The 23375-nt window shown below is 32.9% G+C and overlaps 1 protein-coding gene across 4 annotated transcripts in view; it reads right to left on the bottom strand.

Moving 5' to 3' along the window:
* The window catches only part of ADK (adenosine kinase), a 511904-nt gene that overhangs the window by 228894 nt on the left and 259635 nt on the right, over positions 1-23375 (bottom strand). For all 4 annotated transcript variants that reach the window (XM_068547943.1, XM_068547942.1, XM_068547940.1 and 1 more), the window contains exons 5-6: positions 11866-12038; positions 8865-8973 (exon numbers count right to left, since the gene is read on the bottom strand). In XM_068547943.1, coding sequence (XP_068404044.1) covers positions 8865-8973; positions 11866-12038 — 282 coding nt within the window. The remainder of the gene's footprint in view (positions 1-8864; positions 8974-11865; positions 12039-23375) is intronic.

The following is a 23375-nucleotide window of genomic DNA, read 5'->3' as shown; positions in this document are numbered from 1 at the left end:
AAATGACTTTAGGGAATATTTACAAAGAAGCACTAGCATTATTAGGTCTTTGGTTATATTCAGGTAATGAAAACATACAGATATTTTTAAAAGAGAGCAAATGATTCAAAGATATTTGAATAATTTTATCAATTCTGCTCTTCTATCACTGGCACTAAATACATCATTTCACCACTAAGTTTGATTCTCCACTTTAACATATTTTTACAAAAAACAATTCTTGACTGATATAAGGAAACAAGTAGAGAGTCACACTAGAAAAGTTTTAGAAATCCAGAATGGACATTTTCTAATATGGAACTATAATTGGATTATGTATCATTTAATTCACTATTTACTATAACAGAGGTTCTTGACCTGGGCTCCATTAATTAGCAGAAAGCTTTTTGAATCTATGAACTACCAAAAATTATATAAAAATTTTATGAGTAAATAAATTTTTCTGGAATGGTTCAAAACTCAGAAAAGATTAAAATCTACTACACTAAGCACATCAATCTACCTCAGAAACGCTAGTCAACATTCTTAAGCAAAATAATATTTTTAAGATTCAATTTAGTTTATTATAGCTGTCAAATGTTAACCTTAAAGGAGCTACATATCTGTAAAAATAATCATTTTTGTAGGATGAGTAACAGAATATATGGTGCTCTTTTATTTTGTATATGTGCATCTTTCTGAAAAGACTGAATCAAAATATTTTTGGTGGGTTACTATACATTTTATATTTTATTTGATAGTGACAGTTTATGTCACGTCCCTTAAACTTAACAATAATAAAGTTGGTCTTAAATTGTTTATAGAATGAAGAAAGAAATAATACTTTGAAAAATGAATACACAAAATGACTAGTCAGGACAGCAGAGTTAAACAGGGGTGGGAGGTTACACAAAATTTATGTTTGGGCTAAGGGTATTATAGGGAAAGATGGGAGAGAGTTACAGGGAAAAGTGTTCAAGGGTTTATCAAAATTTAAAGAAAAACCTGTGTCAGCAATCTGTATAGAGTACAAGAGGAATGCATTTGGAAAAGCAGCAATCTATCTTTCAGAATATCTTCAACTATTTAGGATTTGCTAATGTTTCTAACTGTATCAGGACAATGTCAGTGAAAAAGTTAACATGAATATGTCCAAGTGGTAGAGAGAAAACACATGACAGACACAAGAGGTTAGAGTCAAATGAGCCCTGTTATAAAGCTGAGAAACCTGTATTGGTCTGAAGCTGGATAACAGCAAATATGGATTTAATATGCCTGAGTAAGTACTGGAAAGGAAGAACACTGTTTTCTCATTTTTCATCCCACTTTACCAAATATAATTTTAAAATCTTCATCTACTACATGTCATTCACCCAAATCAGAAAAAAAAAAATTAAGTGACATTTTAAAGAACTGACCCCAAAACATGGTAACATTGTATCTAGAACAAATAAATGAGAACAAAAGCTTACAAGACACTCTTTAGAGTACCTGCAAAAGAGAAAGAGGTAATAGGAAGAAAACAAAAAAGACTTACTATGACTTCCACTACATATGTCAAAGAACAAAGACATAAATTCATTATTTGTCTAATTAGGAACAATTATATAATTTATAGCCATAATACCTGAATATCACTGAAACCATTATGAGATGTGGATACAAGATTGAATGCAGGGACCATGGAGAATAACTGCTAATTGGTACAAAGTTTCTTTTTGTGGTGATGTTCAAGTTCTAAAATTAGATTACAGTGATGGTTGCAGAACTCCATGAATATACTAACAATCACTGAATTGTACACTTTAAACCAGTGAACTTTACAGTATATAAATATCTCAATAAAGCTGCTATAAAGAGATTAAATCCAATTTAATTTATCTAGAAGAACAGAGACAACAGAACATATGGGTTAAATCATATTAAGCTATAAAGATTGTATACAGTAAAATATGTTAGAAAACAGATATACTTCTACAGATACTAGACTATGTCCAATTTATATACAATTTCAAACATGTGACAACTAGCACATAAAAATGTATACTGTCATCACAATGTCTATAAATTTTCCCTCTCAAAGATGTTTATTAAAGAGATTTAGTAAACATTTTCTCAAGCAATTGCTGAGTGGTCTGAAATATATAAATAAAGTAAACTGAAGTGTAAATATTTCAGTAGATGGTTTGTTAATTCATTTGAGGCTCTATATAAGAACCTACTGTCTTAATAACTAATTGCTATACATACGTTTATTTTCTTACCTTCCAAGGCAATTAGCACGTAGTGTGGTTTCCAACCTCACATAAAATTCCAAGACTTCATTATAATGTCACAAATCCAAAACACAAAAACTTCCAATCTTTATCTTTAGAGCCCAAAGCTTCTTTAATCAACACTCTTACTTTTCTAACTAAGTAAAAAGATTATTCTGTTTAGCTGAAAATAACCTTACTTTAATATTTCATAGATTCCCTCCTCCTAGTAGAGAGTTTTATTTTTGACAACTGCTAAAAATAAGACTTAAGAAAAATTACAGGAATATAGGAGTAAACTGCTCAACTTGGAGAAAATATTTATCTATAAAAATTCAAAGTATTAGTCTAAAAAATGATACTGTTAGAGTTTAACTTGCCAGAAAAAAATTCTAGACAAACTGAAAATAAGTACAAATAGAATTTCTAAAATTCACATTCTTGTTCGAAAAATTTTCTAGTATGAATCAAAGATTATCTCTAATAAGGAAGAAGTAAGAACAGTAATCATTTGTGTAACTCACTGGACATCAGTAACATAAGGAAAATTTTTTTTAAGTTAAAAATTAAACTCTAATACTAATGCTTAAGAAGCAATACAATTAACAGTCTTTTTCTTTCTCTCTATATTATATCCAAGCTAAAGATAGACATTTTTACCACATAGTTTTGGGCTTTACTTGAAGGGGTATCAAATTGGTACATAAAACTCTAAATTCCTGCAAGACAAAGATTCATATATATACAACAACCCCTTTATCTGTGGGGAATACGTTCCAAGAACGCCAGTGTGTACCTGCAACTGCCAACAGTACTGAACCCTTTATATACTACGTTTTTTTCATCACCACTATTCTTGCACTTTGTGGCCATTATGAAGTAAGATAAGGGTTATTTGAACACAAGCACTGTGATACTGCAACAACTGATCTGATAACTGAGACAGCTACTAAGTGACTAAAGAGCAGGTAGAGTACAGTGTGGGTATGCTGGACAAAGGACACAGCAGGATGGCACAAGATTTCATCAGCCTACTCAGAATGGTGCACAATTTAAACTTATAAATTGTTTATTGCTGGAATTTTCCATTTACTATTTTCAGGTTGAAGTTGATCATGGGTAACTGAAACCACAAAAAGTAGAACGGCAGATAAGGGTTGGAAGGAGGGGCAGGGGTTGGGTGTACTACTATACTAAATGTCAGGAATTATATACAAACATGTAATGCTCCAGATAGAAGGGAAAAAAACACATTTTTCTTATTTTATTTTTTGAATTTATAAATGTAATAGTTAATGTCACCTATAAGGATATTTTTAAAAATTTTAAAAAGGGCTTAAAAATTCACAGTTACTCCCTAATGAAGTCAATGAAGCAATCCAGAATAGTATAGTCAAAAACCTGAAGCAAAAAAATGCAGAAATAAAGCCAAATGATGATCTTTGATTTGACCAATACAATGGGAGCTCCAATACATAAGCATTCAAAAACTGCATTTAGAACACTGATAAAATGAAAAGTCAGAGGTAGTTCAACCATCCAACTCCTTAACTAATAATCTCAGAAGACTATTATGAAGATTAATAAATTCCAAAAATGCCTTGAATTCATTCATAGCTAAATGCTTTATAAAGAACTGTGACCTATTAAATCAATTATCATTCACAATTAAATAGCTTAAACTTAAAAAAAATCAATTTGTTTACTTATTTTGCCAAAGTATATTCATTATAATAGTACAGCGCTCACAAGATGATACTACAAAGGCTTTTTCTATGGTGTAATAAGGTTTCATGGCAACGAGTTTAAGTAATTGTCCATAAGTGAGCAAAACTTTTCTATTTTCACCTATCCAGATTTTTTTTTGGGGGGGAGGGAGTAGTACAAATCTCATACATATATTTTAAATTAATAGGTATCTTTCATTTCCTTGTACATTACTCTAATTTCTGTTAGGTCACCATTACGAGTCAAATTCATTCCCTTTCATTAGAACCTTTCTCAAATTTATTCATGACAAAGTTAGAATATTAGATGATACAATTTTGAACATAATCAAATGTCTTTTAAAATTCCTAATCATGTTATACTGTAGAGTATTTTTTAGTAAATGCTATCAAAAGAAAACCAAATCCTAAAAAAACAGCAATTCTATTATTTCATTATACATTCAATTTGTTATTCAACATTCACTGAAAAAATTTCTAATATGTAAAATTCCAAATAATGATCTCATAGACTAGATTTCTTATAATTTATCACCTCATTTTAATGAATTTAGTTATTGCTTTCACATTACTGACAAAGATATTTAATTGTGAGTCTAAGTAACAGTTCTACTAAGATAAATTATTACTCATGGAGTCATTAAGAATTTTAGTAGAAAACCCAACCAGGACAAACAAAGTGAGAGATGTAAGACCTAAATAGATGTTATTGATTACTGCTTGTCCTTTACATGCAAAAACTCCTATTTCTTACCAAATATGGGAACTCTATTCCTTTCCTCCAAGGTTGTACACTTCTCCAAACCATGTTTCCTCCAATTATCCATGATCATACCTCCCGTTATTCCAGAAGCAAGTATTAGTAACATTTAAAACCTTACCTTCACAAAAACTATATTAACCAAAATGGTAAGACTGTAGACTGAAAAGAGATAAAAGCGGTCAGATGGAGTTATAAATTAAAGACAGACAGGGTAAAAGAAGATCTGTAATAAGCCACTGGAACTGGAAAAATCACAGAAAGAAGGAAATATGCATAGGAGTCAAAGGAAAATTCAAACTACTGGTCCCATATTCTCAAACAATTATTGACAAACTATGATTCCCTGTTCTTCCATTACAGTGCTTAATTTTGAATCAGTAAAAAAGAACACACATTGGGTGACAGTTTATGCAAAGTAAGTCACATGGCACTGGAAGCTTTTGTTAACCTATTTCTTAAATATCTGTTTGATCTCTAAAGTTAAAATTTCTCCCTATATAGGCCTAAACTTGCAAGATGATTAGTGTTTTACCATGTATTTGAAACTTGGAACCTTTTTCTCATTAAAAAGTCTTTAGAAATAATGCATAAATTTCTGTGCCAAATCCCACTGTACTCACAATGTAGTCCAAAACACTATTAAGGACTGACTGAAAATATTAGAAAAATTACTATAACATTAGTAATTATACATGGATGAACAGTTATCTACTAGCTAAGAGCTTTTAAATTTATTTTTAAATGATAAAGTGACAGCTAGAGAATTTTATAGAATCTACAACAGTAATTTAGGGAGTTTCTTAGGTTGAATCAACCTTAAGACTGTTCAAATTCAAAGAAAAAGTCAGGCAATCTGGCAGAAATAGAGAGTCAGCTAAAAAAAAGGAAAAACAAAACCAACCAGGCAATTTCTAATTCCAACCAAGATGAAAAGAATGAGGAATGGATTTAAACAACTTACACAACTATAAAATTGGACAAAGTATAGGAAATATCAATTTTGAGAAATTGGACAATAATCAAATAAGGGGCAAGATAAGGTGATCCCTACAATTATTCAAACTTAATTCCTAGAGAGAATTTCCAGATTGCAGTCAGGGCAGAGAGAACCTAAACAGAGTCCAGTAGTCTCCGTTCAGGAAAGCCAAGGTAGCTAGCACGTGCAAGGGCAGCATACTGGAAAGGAGAGAGCCATTTGAAGAAAGAGGTACAAAATGAGAACTCAAGATCTGCAGGACTTTCCCAAGTCTTTAGCACATGTGCATGAGGAAACAACCCAATGCCATGGCAAGAACCAGAAAAAAACACATATGAAAGAATTTGCAGACAAGGGCATTAAAACAGGTGTTACAACTATATCCCGTAACTTTAGAAATGGCAGACAGCAACACGAATATGTAAAGCAGACAGAGCAGGAGTAAAAAAAAGGCCCAAATGTTTAAACACTGAAAATATAAAAATAAAATGAAAATAACTACAAATATCAAGAGGCAGGATGAAATTAGAGTGCTAATTTTCTCACTTTTCACAGCACATTAATATTGCTTAAAAAAGAAAATATATGGTTTAGAAATTTAATGGCTCCAATTTCCTCATCATTTTCATAAACCTTTCCTAAATATCATAGTCTTAGAGGGCTAGTGTAAGAAATATTTCATATAAGAGAAGAAGCAGACATATGCCAATCTGATTATAAAGGTAAAGAGCAACTAAGATTTACGTTTTCAACATGTAATTAGCTATTGACATAACCAGTAATCCCTAAAAACCTACTAACAAAGAATTCAGTTTAAACATGGAAAAACTGAGTTTATATGCCGTAAGTGGGACACCTGCTATGAAGGTAAAAAAGATGTCAACACTTCATTTAAACCGAAAGAGAATACTGGTATATGCATATTCCATTTCAACTTTTTATTAGAAAAGTTTTTGCTGTGAATTGCAGATTCAATGCATTATGTGACAGAAAATGAGGAAGGTTTTGAATTTTCTTAACGCTTGTGACCATTATTAATTCATGGAAGAGTGAGAAGAAGAGTTGAGTATGTAGATCTAGTTTATTTTATGTAATGCAGATAGACATCTTACTTATGGAAATGTGTTAGATATATTGAGCTGCTTCTTCAGATCAAGAACCTTTTGTATAAAGAGCTCCCACAATTTCAAGTTATTGAACCTCTGAAGTTTATGATGATGATGTAAGACGACTGCTGACACTACAGAACCTGAAAGTGTAGAGAAGCCAACCTGATTTCTTGAAATAAGTATAGACATACATATCTACTCTATCTAAATTTGCAGTTTTCTTATTAAGACTAGACTGGATGCTCTGAGCTGAAAGGGAATTAAAGATTTAAAAGAAATGCTGAAAGTCTGTGGAAATAATTTTACATTTCAGAAGAAATTTCACAGATTTTGATGAATAAGAAGTACGTTCTTAGTTGTTAGCAGAATAAATATTTGTTGAATGTTCACCAAGAATATACAGCATCTACAGCATCCCAAGTATCCAATATGAGTCTACTATTTTCAGAACTATTTAAAAATAGCCAAACTCTGAACAAACTATAGATTTACCTGGCAATGTGAAAGAGCATTCTTTTATGAAACAGCTGAAACAGAAACTAAGAGCTAACAGCTACAATCAGATATATCAACTGGAATACATTTTGATACTTGTTTCTGGCTGAATATACCACACAAGTCTAAAAAGTAATTCAATTTTATTAATTTGACCAAAACTGATCACTCTACACTTTATACAAAACTGTACTTGAATAGTTAACACTACTATAAAAGTTCCATCCACCCAAAGTTGGCTAGATAAGTTATAGTTACATGATTGTTAAAACTATTAGCTGGTTGCAAGTTGGGTCTATACTGCTACAAAAATTTCATTCACACAAAACTGGCTAGATGTGTTACATGTACGTAAGTGTTAAAATTATGACTTGTTTCCAAGTTAGCTCATTAATTTGGGGCCCAATTACTATATACTGACATACAAAGAGTTGTAATTGTCAGGATAAAAATATTTTTCTAACTTAATATATTGTCATGTTTCAGTCAGTACATATAACATAAATAACACCAAACTTTAAACCATATGCTCTTTGACTTTCAAATGTAAGATGGCTGGAAGAAGAGATAACATGACTTTCCTCTATATAATCGTCTCAATGTAAGCATTTACTTGACAGTTATAAAGGGGTAGGATTTGCTATACAGAGGAATCAATAACCTTGTAAAGCCTACAGCAGTGCACATAAACATGCTGTAGGAGACATTAACACTAGACTGAAAGAAATAATTATATTTTCAATAAACATGTTCCTACTGGATAATCAATTTTTTATGCATCTTACCAGCTGTTTCACAGCTCAGGTAGTAAATGGCAGCAGCTGTTATATCAAAACCGTATATGCAAATGAAGTGCTTTTAATTTTTCATAGGTATCTACTTAGTATTTGTGATGAGGCACATTTAACTCACATTAAATAAAAACAAGGTATTCATAGGGTGATTAATTCAGGAGAATTTTTAGTACAGTCTTATTTTAGAAATGAATTCTTAACCAATTATTTTTTATGCCAGAAGGCTTAATAATTCAAATTACATGCTGCCCATATTCTGATATTTAAAAGATTTGTCATGATCAATGTTTCTAAAATATTAACTTAAAAGGTGTCATGGTAATTACTATGGAATAAATAGTAATTAAGTTTTTTCATCAAATAAGCTCAAACTGTTTGCAGTGAATACTTATATTGCTAATAATATTTCCGCACACAATGCATGGCATCATTCACAACAAGTAGCCTAAAAATACAAAATATAAATTTCCAGAATTACTTCAAAAGACCTTAAGATTTAATATAGAATTTGATACTTGGTTTAAAAACATCTATGTATAATGTATGCGACAAGAGGTATATTTGAAGGTAAATAATACAAATCACCTTACCACAGAATGATCATATTTCTGTTCTGTATTTGTAATAGTGAACCTAGCATATGCTTTGAGATGGGTAAAGAATTTACAGGATAATAAGAGACAATTATTTTTAAATGTACATCAGCTAACAACTATAATTTATAGTGTGAATATGTACCAGAAATTTGAATTAGGCAAATACTTACTGCTATATAATAAACTCTTGCTTTGTCTACCAACATCCAGTTTTTCTCCATATCAAGATGATTTTCCTTTTTATAACAATTGGCAGCAGCAAGATTAGCTACAAGGGATCTAAAACAACAATAACAAAAAGTAAGTAAGTTTTACATATAGTCAAACTTGTCTTATAACTATACAGTTAACTAAAAACATTTTTGTAAATTTTGTTTTAATTTTATTCTTAATTCTTTAAACTGCCGTACAGATTTTAATAAATGTAAATACAGTTACTTTTGTTTTGAAAACTTTTCAAGACTTCTCTGTTGCCTTTGAGATAAACAAGGACATTAATCCTTGCTCTAAATATCATCTGGTATTTTGAGAAACTGGCATTTAAGCTTCCTTTTGATACTAAAATGATAAAATTATCTACTTTCTACATTTTTAATAGTTCAAAATGCAGTTAAGAAATAGCTACTATGTAGTTACACACAAAAAAATATATATGCAACTAAAAACTTCAGTTTTCAAATATCAACACACTATCCACTGATATTTAATCTAATGCTTTAAAAGCCAAGTATGGGATTAATTTTACAAAACACACATATAAATGTAGACCATATTTACTACGAGGGATTAATTTTATTAATCCATTACATTTTACATTACATTACATAAAACCATTACATTTTATGGACTAGAATAAATTAAAATTAGTTTTCATAGTTGAAAACTCCCTGCGCTGTTCCAGTTTTGTAGCTGAAAATCTAAGCAGAATACTACACTTAAAATCTTGTTCCAAGTGCCACACAGAGCATTTTATTATTTCCCAACAATTATACTTAATACAATAATTATTTATGTTACAGACAAAGAAATAAAAACACTTTTCCCCCTCCTTCTGACCCACAAATTAAAAAAAAAAAACTTGCCAATTTTTCAAATTTTTTTTTAGTAACAGTTGTGGTTAAAAACATCCCACAAATACATCATCTCATCACTTAAGATTTTGGTAATATGGCTAGATTCTCTTTTGAAAAAAATAAATCAATTCTCTTCCAAAACATATATCTACTCACTCATATGCCATCTGACTAACTGAAGGATACATTCTGTTTATGCTCAATTAAATTAATGAAAATAAGAGTGATATTCATCAATACATGTATATGCAAAATAACTATATTACAAATTTAAGGATAATTAATTTATAAAAAATATTTTAGTAATCATGACTCTTGCAAAATGTTGACAAAAAGTGGTTACTAAATAAAAGCAAATACTTCTGGTATGAGCTACTAAACTGTATTTTGATTAAAAAAAACTACTCTTTCATAGGAAACTAAATAGTTCCTCCAAAAGAAAATACAGGTATTCTTACTATCCAAGTATATCTATCTGGTTCAGAGTTTGTGGAGAATAAGAAGATTCTTATTCTGTGGATTAAGAAGAATATTCCCTTAACCTGAGTTTGGGACACTGGAAGTAAGAGTTCCTAGCTCTATTTAAAACAACTTATCCAAATCTATTAGGTTCCACAATTTGCATAATGAATTAGACAGCGAGGGTTTCCCTCAGTTTCTGACTTCCAATAGCACCTAATTAATACTGATCACCATGACCATTATATGAGTATATAAATTAAGCTGTTGAAATCTGGAAGACCTAATATTATCATACCTGTTCTTTAAAATAACAACTTAACATACAAAAACAATTTAGCAATTTTACTGTAGCCGGAGTGGTATCAGAGGCAAAAGTTGACACATTTCTCACTAATGGGAAAACTCTGCACCTGCCTACTAAAGTTGGTTTTTAGAAAAACTGAAAAGGGAAAAGGTCTAAATAAGTATATCTCAGTGTTTGAACTGATGGTTTTATTTATTAAAACCTTAAAATCATAAATTTCTCCTACACCCAAAAAATAAAGTTACAGGAAAGTTTGAAAATGGCTTTGGTACCCTAATTGTTTTTGAAAGTTATATTTTAGTTATTTAATGACTACTGTCCAGAATAGTGTCAGGTCTTTAACATACATTTGAGAGGTCAAAGAGTGAGCAAAAACAAATGAGGTAAAAAGGAGGAATGGAGCAAGGGGAGGAGAGATAAGGGAGGAAATAAGGAAAAGAAGACAAAGAGGCAAATAAGAAAGAAGGGGAAGAAAGGGAGATAGGAAATGGTGGAGGACAGACAATATTTTTAGCTATAAGGGATGTAAAGTATCTAGTAAATCACCATTTTAAAAGAGATCATCTTTGGTGATTCTAACAATATAATAACTAGGAAAATTATTTTTTTTCCTTTCCAAAGGAGAAAAAAGCCCATGCTGATAAGCAGTATGCTAATAATGATGTTAGCAAAGCATGAATGTACTGAAGATATACCTCCATGTAGCTGCAAAAGGCACCAAAAAAAGCAATGCATGGAAGGTTCTGAGAGACAGAGTTCAAGTTCACACAAAGAAAAACTTTCTGATAAGCAAAGTTGTACAGAAATGTAATAGATTGCTTTTTAAGTGGTGCATTACCCACGACGGAAGTTGTTTAGTATGGACAGATGACTGTTAGCCAGAAATGCTTTAGATGACCTAATTTATATGAGGCTGGATATAATGTAATATTTTATATATGTTAAAAAATATATATGTGTATATATGTATTTTAATATTCCAATCTCAGGATATGTTGAAAAGAACATTCTTCCTAATGCCAGTTCGGCAAGAACCTAGATACAAAACACTGAATAAAATGTGCTCCTTTTCTGACCCTAATTATAAAAAGTAGAGGCTGGACTAGATAATCTCAAAATTTTCATTTCATTACGCTTCATGAAGATAACAACAGGTTCAAGAAAGGTAAAAAAAAATTTTTTAAGGAAAAGTGATACTAGGAAGAAAAGTTTATTAAACATTAAAATCAGTTACAAACATGAGGTCTAAATTCCAAACTCAGATTTGAATTCAGATTTTAAAAGTGGTTAAACAGTCAATTAGTACAGTGATTCCCTTGAAATAACACTGACCTGCTGCCACCAGTGATGCATGCAGCACAAGTTCCTGTTGGCTGATCATTCTGTTCATAGTAATGAGCGTCCACATGGGCTTCGGCAGCTTTTTTCTTCAGGATCTCCCCAAATTTATCTATCCCGATGCATCCAAAAAATGTTGCTGCTTTGTGTGGCTGCTGAATCATCCACTGAAAAATAGGAACATAAATAATTTTAATGGGTCAGAAAAATGGTACACATAGTTCAGTATTCTGCCAAGGATGGTGTCATAAAAGGGTTGCTTTGTTAGCAGCTGTGGCTGTTAGGAATGGAATTTCAATCCTGTATCACCACTTATGATAACAAATTTGATATAACAACGACATAAAATCTTATTATACTTCCTTCAGGGAAAGAAAGAGAACACAGTGGTTAAGAACTCAAAGTCATACAGACCTTAGGTCAATACTGGCTTGATACAGAAAAATAATACTGAGTCCAAAAGAAGTAGTGAAGTGCTGTCATTAAAAGCCCAGAATCTATACTGAATACTGTGTGGGTTCAAATCTTGCCTCTGCCACTAATTAGCTGCATAAGTAAGACCATGTCACTTAACATTTCTATGCCTCATTGTCCTCATATGTAAATGAGGAAAATAATTATAAATACACCTCATAAAGCTGTTGGGGAATAAATTAAGTAATTTAAGTTAATGTATATGCATTATGGTACCAGGCACAAAGTAGATGATGTAAGATGATGTATATTAGCTGTGGTTGTCACTATTATTGTACTTCATATAAATATGTGTGTGTGTGTATATATACACATATATATATATATGCTAAACTACGTTCATGTTTAATAAGTTGTTTTAAAAACAAGTTATTGGACTTCACCAGTGGTGCAGTGGTTAAGAATCCACCTGCCAATTCAGGGGACACGGATTCAAGCCCTGGTCTGGGAAGACCCCACATGCTGTGGAGCAACCAAGCCTGAGCACCACAACTACTAAGCCTGTGTTCTACAGCACGCGAGCCACAACTACTGAGCCCGTGCTCCACAACTACTGAAGCCCGCGCGCCTACAGCCCATGATCCACAACAAGAGAAGCTACCGCAATGAGAAGTCCACGCACTGCAATGAAGAGTAGCCCTCACTCACTGCAACTAGAGAAAGCCCTCACGCAGCAATGAAGACCCAACGAAGCCAAAAATAAATAAATAAATAAATAAACAAACAACTTATTTATTCAGAAATAAACAGTATTAAAAATTCTAATTCATTAGTCTCATAAAACTTTAATTTCTTTGCTATAAATTAATCACACTTTATTTATTTTAAAATGCATACTTTTCACTGGTATGTTATCTTTTATAATTAGGCTCAAATTCCTGAGGTTTCTAATACTTGTATTAGTTATTGTAAACAGCATCTATTTTTTTCTAGGACTTTTTAGCAAAATACTCAATATGCAAAGTCAAAAGATAACAAAATCTTACATTACTTCCAAATATCTGGAGTATAAAAGAAATGCATGTATATTTAGTGTTAAAGGGATGAGGAAAGTAACAAAAGGTAACAAAGAGAAATCTGTAAGATAAAGATACAGTAACTGATGATCCAGTAGTCCAATTCTACTTCTAGGGATTTATCCTGAAGATACATGTCCACAAATATAAAACAACATATACAGAAGTATTCTTTGAGACATTATTTGTAATGGCAAAATGTTGGAAACAAAATGTCCATTCATAGAAGACTGGTTGAATAAAATATGATAAATTCAATCAATGGAATACAACACAATTTAAAAAAGAACAAGAAAAGCCATTTGAAATACAACAAATAAATGCAACATGTAATCATTACTAGATGCTGGACTGAGAATAAAATCAAACAGCTATAAAAGACTATTAGAATAATCACTGAGATTGGAATATCTATAATATATCAGAAAACAGGATTGTATAAATTCTAAATTTCTTAAATAGAGGATAAATACTTCAAAATTGTTCAGGGGAAAAAAATATATATATTTATTTATATAAAGAAAGAGAAAGCAAATGTTGAAATGCTAAAAACTGGTAGATCCAATGGCATTTTTCACAGAACTAGAACATAAAATTTCACAATTTGTATGGAAACACAAAAGACGCTGAACAGCCAAAGCAATCTTGAGAAAGAAAAACGGAGCTGGAGGAATCAGGCTCCCTGACTTCAAACTATACTACAAAGATACAGTAATCAAGACAATATGGTACTGGCACAAAAAGAGAAATATAGATCAATGGAACAGGATAGAAGGCCGAGAGATAAACCCACACACATATGGTCACCTTGTTTTTGATAAAGGAGGCAAGAGTATACAATGGAGAAAAGACAGCCTCTTCAAAGTGGTGCTGGGAAAACTGGACAGCTACATGTAGAAGAATGAAACTAGAACACTCCCTAACACCACACACAAAAATAAACTCAAAATGGATTAAAGACCTGAATGTAAGGCCAGACACTGTAAAACTCTTAGAGAAAACATAGGCAGAACACTCTATGTCATAAATCACAACAAGATCCTTTTTGACCCACCTCCTAGAGAAATGGAAGTAAAAACAAAAATAAACAAATGGGACCTGATGAAACTTAAAAGCTTTGGCACAGCAAAGGAAACCATAATAAAGATGAAAAGACAACCCTCGGAATGGGAGAAAATATTTGCAAATGAAGCAACTGACAAAGGATTAATCTCCAAAATTTACAAGCAGCTCATGTAGCTCAATATCAAAAAAACAAACCACCCAATCCACAAATGGCAGAAGACATAAATAGACATTTGTCCAAAGAAGATATACAGATCACCAACAAACACATGAAAGGATGCTCAATATCATTAACCATCAGAGAAATGCAAATCAAAACTACAATGAGGTATCACCTCACACTAGTCAGAATGGCCATCATCAAAAAATCTACAAACAATAAATGCTGGAGAGGGTGTGGAGAAAACGGAACCCTCTTGCACTGTTGGTGGGAATGTAAATTGATACAGCCACTATGGAGAACAGTATGGAGATTCCTTTAAAAACTAAAAATAGAACTACCATATGACCCAGCAATACCACTACTGGGCATATACCCTGAGAAAATCATAATTCAAAAACAGTCATGTACCACAATGTTCACTGCAGCTCTATTTACAATAGCCAGGACATGGAAGCAACCTAAGTGTCCATTGACAGATGAATGGATAAAGATGTGGCACATATATACAATGGAATATTACTCAGCCATAAAAAGAAACGAAATTGAGTTATTTGTAGTGAGGTGGATGGACCTAGAGTCTGTCATACAGAGTGAAGTAAATCAGAAAGAGAAAAACAAATACCATATGCTAACACATATATATGGAATCTTTAATATCAACAACAACAACAAAAAATGGTTCTGAAGAACCTAGGGGCAGGACAGGAGTAAAAATGCAGACGTAGAGAAGGGACTTGAGGACACGGGGAGGGGGAAGTGTAAGTTGGGATGAAGTGACAGTGGCATGGACATACGTATACTACCAAATGTAAAACAGACAGCTAGTGGGAAGCAGCAGCATAGCACAGGGAGATCAGCTCGGTGCTTTGTGACCACCTAGAGGGGTGGGATAGAGAGGATGGGAGGGAGATGCAAGAGGGAGGAGATATGGGGATATATGATATGTATAGCTGATTCACTTTGTTATAAAGCAGAAACTAACACACCATTGTAAAGCAATTATACTCCAATAAAGATGTTAAAAAATAAAAAAAAACAATAAAATAAAATAAAATGAAAATTGGTAGATCTATGACAGGTATACAGAAGTTCCTTTTACTGTTTTTTATACTTCTATGTAAGTTAGAAAATTTTCAAAATTATAGGATGGGTTAAAGATATTGTAATGAAATCAAACATTCCATTTAAAAATAACAATAATTTAAAATTAGCTTATTCAGTCTTTAATATTATCAATCAATTTATTAAAATGAGTCCATCACATGAAGCAGTTAATATCTTAAAATGCATCAATATCCATACCTAATAGCTTTTAAATCCTTTAAACCATGCTTAGGTAAATAATACATTTAACAGTAGAAAATACCTGTATGTTGTTCTATAATTTACTTTTATTCATGTAGAAGCATGGTTAAATGATGAACCATGTGTGCTTTAGGTAGTAAAATAAAAAAAGGCAAAGTCAATAGCAAATTTTACTATGATTATTAAAATAACTTAAAATGCCATCAAAATAAAAGGAAACATCAGTGAAAGTGACGTTATTATAATGTAACTCAGCCTAATTATAATCAAAGTTCACATGTTCTAACTAGTCTGAAAAAAAGGGCTATATCAACTCACTATCGGGCTTAAATCTGACTTTCAACCCTCCCATAAGCAGGATTTAAATGAATTGAAATGTTTCCTTTACAAATCAATACTACTTGAATCTGCAAGACAAAAAAATGGACAAATAATAGAACTATTAAGCTGGTTGTTGTAATTCCACTATTGAGTATTGCATCACAGGAAACTGGCTAACATTCTGGAAATATCTGATTATCAGCATACTAACAAAATATGATACCTTTACTCTTGATCAGTGATTTCCACTCAAAAGTTAGTCAATCTAAAATGAAAGTTTAGTAAGCCAAAGCAGACACACTAAAGAAACAGAAGCAACGTTCACTGTTCGAAGTACTCAGTAATCTAGCTGAATAAATCAAGATGTTGTAATCAAGAAAGTTCAAAAAGATTAAAAATATAAATTTTTAAAAAGTTTATAAATAATTAAAAAAAATTTTTTTAAATTTTATTTTATTATTATTTTTTATACAGCAGGTTCTTATTAGTTATCTATTTTATGCATATTAGTGTATATATATCAATCCCAATCGCCCAATTCATCACCCCCCCCACCACTTTCCCCCCTTGGTGTCCATACCTTTGTTCTCTACATCTGTGTCTGTATTTCTGCCCTGCAAACCAGCTCATCTGTACCATTTTTCTAGGTTCCACATATATGCGTTAATATACGATATTTGTTTTTCTCTTTCTGACTTACTTCACCCTGTATTACAGTCTAGAGATCCATCCACGTCTCTACAAATGAACCAATTTCGTTCCTTTTTAGGGCCGAGTAATATTCCATTGTATATACATACCACATCTTCTTTATCCATTTGTCTGTTAATGGGCATTTAGGTTGCTTACATGACCTGGCTATTGTAAAGAGTGCTACCATGAACATTGGGGTGCATGTGTCTTTTTGAATTATGGTTTTCTCTGGGTATATGCCCAGTCGAATTACCATATGCCCATAGTAGGGTCATATGGTAATTCTATTTTTAGTTTTTTAAGGAACCTCCATACTGTCCTCCATAGTGGCTGTATCAATTCATATTCCCACCAATAGTGCAAGAGGGTTCCCTTTTTTTTTTTTTTAACACCTTTATTGGAGTATAATTGCTTTACAATGGTGGGTTAGTTTCTGCTTTATAACTAAGTGAATCAGCTATACATATACATATATCCCCATATCTTCTCCCTCTTGCGTCTCCCTCCCACGCTCCCTATCCCACCCGTCTACGTGGTCACAAAGCACAGAGCTGATCTCCCTGTGCTATGTGGCTGCTTCCCACTAGCTATCTATTTTACATTTGGTAGTGTATATATGTCCATGCCACTCTCTCACTTAGTAACAGGGTTCCCTTTTCTCCACACCCTCTCCAGCATTTGTTGTTTGTAGATTTTCTGATGATGCCCATTCTGACCGTTGTGAGGTGATACCTCATGTAGTTTTGATTTGCATTTCTCTAACAATTAGTGATGCTGAGCAGCTTTTCATGTGCCTCTTGGCCATCTGTATGTCTTCTTTGGAGAAATGTCTGTTTAGGTCTTCTGCCCATTTTTGGATTGGGTTGTTTTTTTTTTTTAATACTGAGCTGCATGAGCTGTTTATGTATTTTGGATATTAAACCTTTGTCCATTGATTCATTTGAAAATATTTTCTCCCATTCTGAGGGCTGTCTTTTCATCTTGTTTGTAGTTTCCTTTGCTGTGCAAAAGCTTTTAAGTTTCATTAGGTCCCATTTGTTAATTTTTGTTTTTATTTCCAATTCTCTAGGAGGTAGGTCAAAAAGGATCTTGCTGTGATTTATGTCAAAGAGTGTTCTTCCTATGTTTTTGTTGAAGAGTTTTATAGTGTCTGGTCTTACATTTAGGTCTTTAATCCATTTTGAGCTTATTTTTGTGTATGGTGTTAGGGAGTGTTCTAATTTCATTCTTTTATATGTAGCTGTCCAGTTTTCCCAGCACCACTTATTGAAGAGACTGGCTTTTCTCCATTGTATATCCTTGCCTCCTTTGTTATAGATTAGTTGACCACAGGTGCGTGGGTTTATCTCTGGGATTTCTATCCTGTTCCAGTGAACTGTATTTCTGTTTTTGCGCCAGTACCATACTGTCTTGATTACTGTAACTTTGTAGTACAGTCTGAAGTCAGGGAGTCTGATTCCTCCAGCTCCATTTTTCTCCCTCAAGATTGCTTTGGCTACTCGGGGTCTTTTGTGTCTCCATACAAATTTTAAGGTTTTTTGTTCTAGTTCTGTAAAAAAATGTCATTGGTAATTTGATGGGGATTGTGTTGAATCTGTAGATTGCTTTGGGTAGTAAAGTCATTGTCACAATATTGATTTTTCCAATCCAAGAACATGGTATATCTCTCCATCTGTTTGTGTTAACTTGGATTTCTTTCATCAGTGTCTTACAGCTTTCTGAGTATAGGCAATCAGAGAAGAAAAAGAAATAGAGGAATACAAATTGGAAAAGAAGAAGTAAAACTGTCACTGTTTGCAGATGACATGATACTATACAGAGATATTCCTAAAGATGCCACCAGAAAACTACTAGAGCTAATCAATGAACTTGGTAAAGTTGCAGGATACAAAATTAATGCACAGAAATCTCTTGCATACCTATACACTAACAAGGAAAGATCAGAAAGAGAAATTAAGGAAACAATCCCATTCACACTGCAACAAAAAGAATAAAATACCTAGGAATAAACCTACCTAAGGAGGTATAAATAATTTAAATTCTGTTAAAACTGTAGTACACCAACTTTGTCTCAAACACAATGTTACCAACACGTGACCAATCTGTTTCCTACCCTTCTGACATGCGATCAGTAAACATTTAATACATGTATACTAGAGAAAAAAATGATGAAAATGACAGTGTCCCTAATACGAAATCAAAATCTTTACATTGTCAGATTCTCTAGAAAAGAGATTCAACTTTGTTCATAACCTGATTATGCTGCCTTTTTTTAGGTAAAACAAACTGCCCAACTTTTCTTTGCTTATATAAGGACATAACATCGTTAAACACCTACCTTTAACTTCCAGTCTAGCCCTGAGGGAGTAGCAGGGTCCAGAACTACCCCTGTGTTCTGAATAACTAAAAAGAAAAGCCAAAGGGAACGACTACAGAATTTTCAGACATTGGCCAACAGGCAGAACTGGACTGTAATCTCTGATAGAAAAGACAGAAGGTGAGCCCTGACATCATGCAGACTCTCTGCCAGGAGGCCATTTCCAGACTGTGGTGCAGGGAGGAAGAAGCCAAACAGAGCCTGGCATTCTCACTGAATTAAGCAGACAGAGATAAGTGTTCAAGGAGTCAGGAGACTGGAAATGGCAAAAAAGAGTTTCAGAGAGGAATGAGCTGAAATCCATATAGAGTAACTCTTGAGGCTTTGGCTGGGGACCGATCTGTGCATGCTTACGGAATATATGAGATCACAAAGAATCTTATATAAATGCTCCAGGATTAGAAAGTCAGTTTATCAAGGTCTCAGGACTCAAGAAAAAATCTAATGTGATTCTATATACTACCAAGGAACAGTTGAAAATTAAAATTAAGAAAAACAGTGTCATCTATAATAACATCAAAAAATGAAACATATTGGGAAAAATTTAAGAAAACACGTGCAAGACCTATGCACAGAACACTATATACGTTTGCTGAGAGGGAAAAAAAAAACCCCACCTATATAAATGGAGAGCCTATGTGTACGAATTGGAAAACTCAATACTCTTTTTTTTTTGTTTTTTTTTGGGGGGCCGTCCTACGCAGTTTGCAAGATCTCAGTTGCCTAACCAGAGACTGAACCTGGGCCCTCAGCAGTCAAAGCGCGGAGTCCTAACCGCTGGACTGCCAGGGAATTCCCGAAAACTTAATATTCTTAAAACAGCAATTCTCCCCTAATAGATTCATAGAGTCATTGCAAACCCCAGTCAAAATCTCAATAGGATTTTTGCGGATATCAAAAAGCTGATTCTATCAACAGTAAAAGGAGAAGTAACTAGAATAGCCAAAGGTTAGGAGGTATGTCAGTGTGACAGAAACCAACATTGCTAAATTCCAATTTCTTCAAATATAAAGTGTATAATATAACCTGTGATCTTGTAAAGATGTTTAAGAATTAGAAACAGACTATCAAGACATGCACTCTAGTTCAGTAAATGATACCTAACAATATAGTTGTTTCACTTTTACACAGAGGATGAAAGGGCTCTCACTATACTGTAAGTAACTACACCTAAATAGAGAACCAGAAAGCCATTACTGTTAACTTTAAACAAATAAATGAATTAGTTGAATTCAATTTTAACAGCAATAGTAAAGCTACAGTGTTATCAGAAAACACCCAGGAGGGAGATTAATTGCAGCTGGGGGGATCAGAAAAGGCTTCCAGAGACGGGTGACATTATCGAGTAGTCTTTGAAGGATAGGTATAATTTTTAAAAATGGCTATGAACTGGAAAGAAAGTAGAAGCATAGAGCACATGCCTCCTGTACTGTGTTATGAATTTTATCATGGTGCCCCTAAGGCAAAAGAAATTCTATTTATTAAGTAGTTAGTTCTAAACAACTTAAGTATTTATTTCCTAACAATTTAGTACTTGTCTAGCACTGCAAAATTCTCAAACCTTGGAATCAGGCTGGTCACCACCACCCTCATTTCCTGTCTTACATTGATTTCTGAGCAGTGCTTATTTTTTCTAATCACAGAAACCCAGTTTTACAAAGTATATGATCACCAAAAGGAATGTAGCAACTTAATTTTAAAATGAAAATATCTGAAGTTAGTGGTTTGTGCTGTACCTGACAGATGTCACTGTTTCCCTAGAAAATTTAAAATATCCTAAGGAACCAAAGTGGGTCTGCAGTGAAGAGGCCTTAGCACACAGTTTGAGAAATAAAAGAAGTATAGTGTTAACAAAAATAATAAGAAAGAGAAATAAAGGAAAATAAATATTTGTCAGTTAGGAGTATGACAGAGCACTATGTGTGAGGGAAGAGACTAATGGAGAAAAGATCTATGCCAGATCATTAAATACCACTTAAAGAAGTTTAGGTGGCATTCTGTAGATAGAAGGGTGCGCAGGAGGGTTTTTGAGCAAAGAAGTTAGGTGATAAGAGATGATACCTCATTAAGGTAAGAAACCAGGAGGAGAAAATTTACAACTGAATTTAAACAGGGGCTGAAAAAATGAGCTTCACATTTTGAGCTTCACATCAAGAGTCTTTAACAACATATGGAAAGATTTCTATTAATATTAACTTCACCTTCCAGATGAATTTCCACTTTGTCACCTAAATGCAATATTTAGGACAATATAAATGACAATGATGCTCAAGAACCAGCCACTTCTAAAATAATGCTATGTACTTTAATTCAATCCATAACAGAATAATAAAGAATGACACCTAGATACTAAAATAATTGCAAGATAAGTCTAAGAAATTTTATACAAGAAAACCCAATGAGGCATTTCAAGAAAACTGTAAAGCACAACTAAAAGAAATTAAATGTCAAAACTGGGAAATAACAGGAACAAGCAGATTGCAAAGGGTGATGAGGAAATCAAAACTGAAGTAGTTGGTTAGGACAAGAGCATATATCACAAAGCTTAAAGGATTGATTCTCTCAGATGACGGCTAAGCTAACAAGTGAGTCAGGGTGAAACAGAAAATTTTCATAAATACTATTAAGAATCCATTCTCCCTCAGTAACTAGTAACGTTAGCCTCCTTTCCTGCCAAAACTGCTCCATTTTCACCTGCTGGCATGCATCCTAGTAGTAAAATTGATTCCCAATAATCCTACTATTATCCCAGCAATAGTTTTTTAGGTATTTTTGTTGTTAAATACCTGTTAACATCTATTGCTCAGAAGAGATTTTGGGAAACTTTGGCTTACTAGAAAAAAAAAAACTTTAGACTTAGATATATGTAAGTTCATCTAGTCATGGGATGATAAATTATATACTCTGTGAGAAATTATATTTCTTGCAGAATTATTGTGAGACTTGAATAAGATAATGCAAGCAAAGTGCCTAAAGTAGTGCCTATTAAAGAGTGCTGCTGCTGCTGATAATATCAGGGCACTGAGATATGATAAAAATAAATTTTAGTGTAACGTCATTTAACTCATTCCATAAATATTTTTTGATCACTTACCATCTGTTGGACATTACTGTAGTAAATAATAGATAAAGAAACATTTCTCTATCTCTTTTGTAGGCTTGTTTTCTTCTCCCCATTCTTGAGTGTTCCCCAGCCTGGATTCTCTTCACACCCTATCTATTTAGATAGACAGATAGATAGATAGGTAACAAGAGCGAGAGAGACAGAGAGAGAGAGAATGAGAATGTTATTGCAGCACATGGGAGTAGCAAGTACATTAGACTTTGGAGAGAGACCAAAGAAGATCTCCTAAGGGATATATGAGAACCTGTGTCCAAACTGAAATTTGTAGGAATTAAGGGACATGGTGGGTGTTGGGTGGGATAGTTAATTTTCCATGGAAGAAGAATGACAAAGAGGCTCAGAAGCAAAAAAGAGAGTACTGGAATTAAAGAACTAAAAATAAATTCAGTATTCCAAAAAGGATTGTGATACCTTATAAATGCAATGAATGAACATAAATAAGGTGTTAGAATCAAAATGCTTATAATCTCTTCTTCCAATTTGTATTCTAAAGATACAATATTTTCTAAAGCACACGATAAATGCAAACTGGATATAGTCCACATGGAGATATCATTAATAATATAACCATTAGTCCAGGTTAAAGGTTCAGCAGAAGACCTGGCATAAGGTTGGCACAGAATAAATTTTAACTATTCTTATAATTACTACTATTGTAATTATTATAAGAGTAGCAATAACACTATTATTTCTAAGGCAAACTGTTAAATATTTAGAATACTAGGAAGGAGTTTGAATTTTATTTTCTAAGGAGATTTGTAGCCTGTACAATGTCTGTGGGCCCCAATCAGGGCAAGGTATATGTGAGAGGAAGCAGGGAATCCATTAACTCCCTGAAATGTAAGGAAATTTTAATGTATCTTTCAGAGGAGAAGATTCACGAATTTGATCAGATTCCTAAAAGGGATTAGGCCACTCACACCAGAGAGGAAGGAGGGGGGAAGAGGAATAGTATAGGGAGAATAC

This window comes from Eschrichtius robustus, chromosome 7 (assembly GCF_028021215.1).
Source record: "Eschrichtius robustus isolate mEscRob2 chromosome 7, mEscRob2.pri, whole genome shotgun sequence".
Classification (NCBI taxonomy): Eukaryota; Metazoa; Chordata; class Mammalia; order Artiodactyla; family Eschrichtiidae; genus Eschrichtius; species Eschrichtius robustus.
Note: the sequence above shows the minus strand (reverse complement) of the source record. Positions and strands in the feature narration are given on the sequence as shown.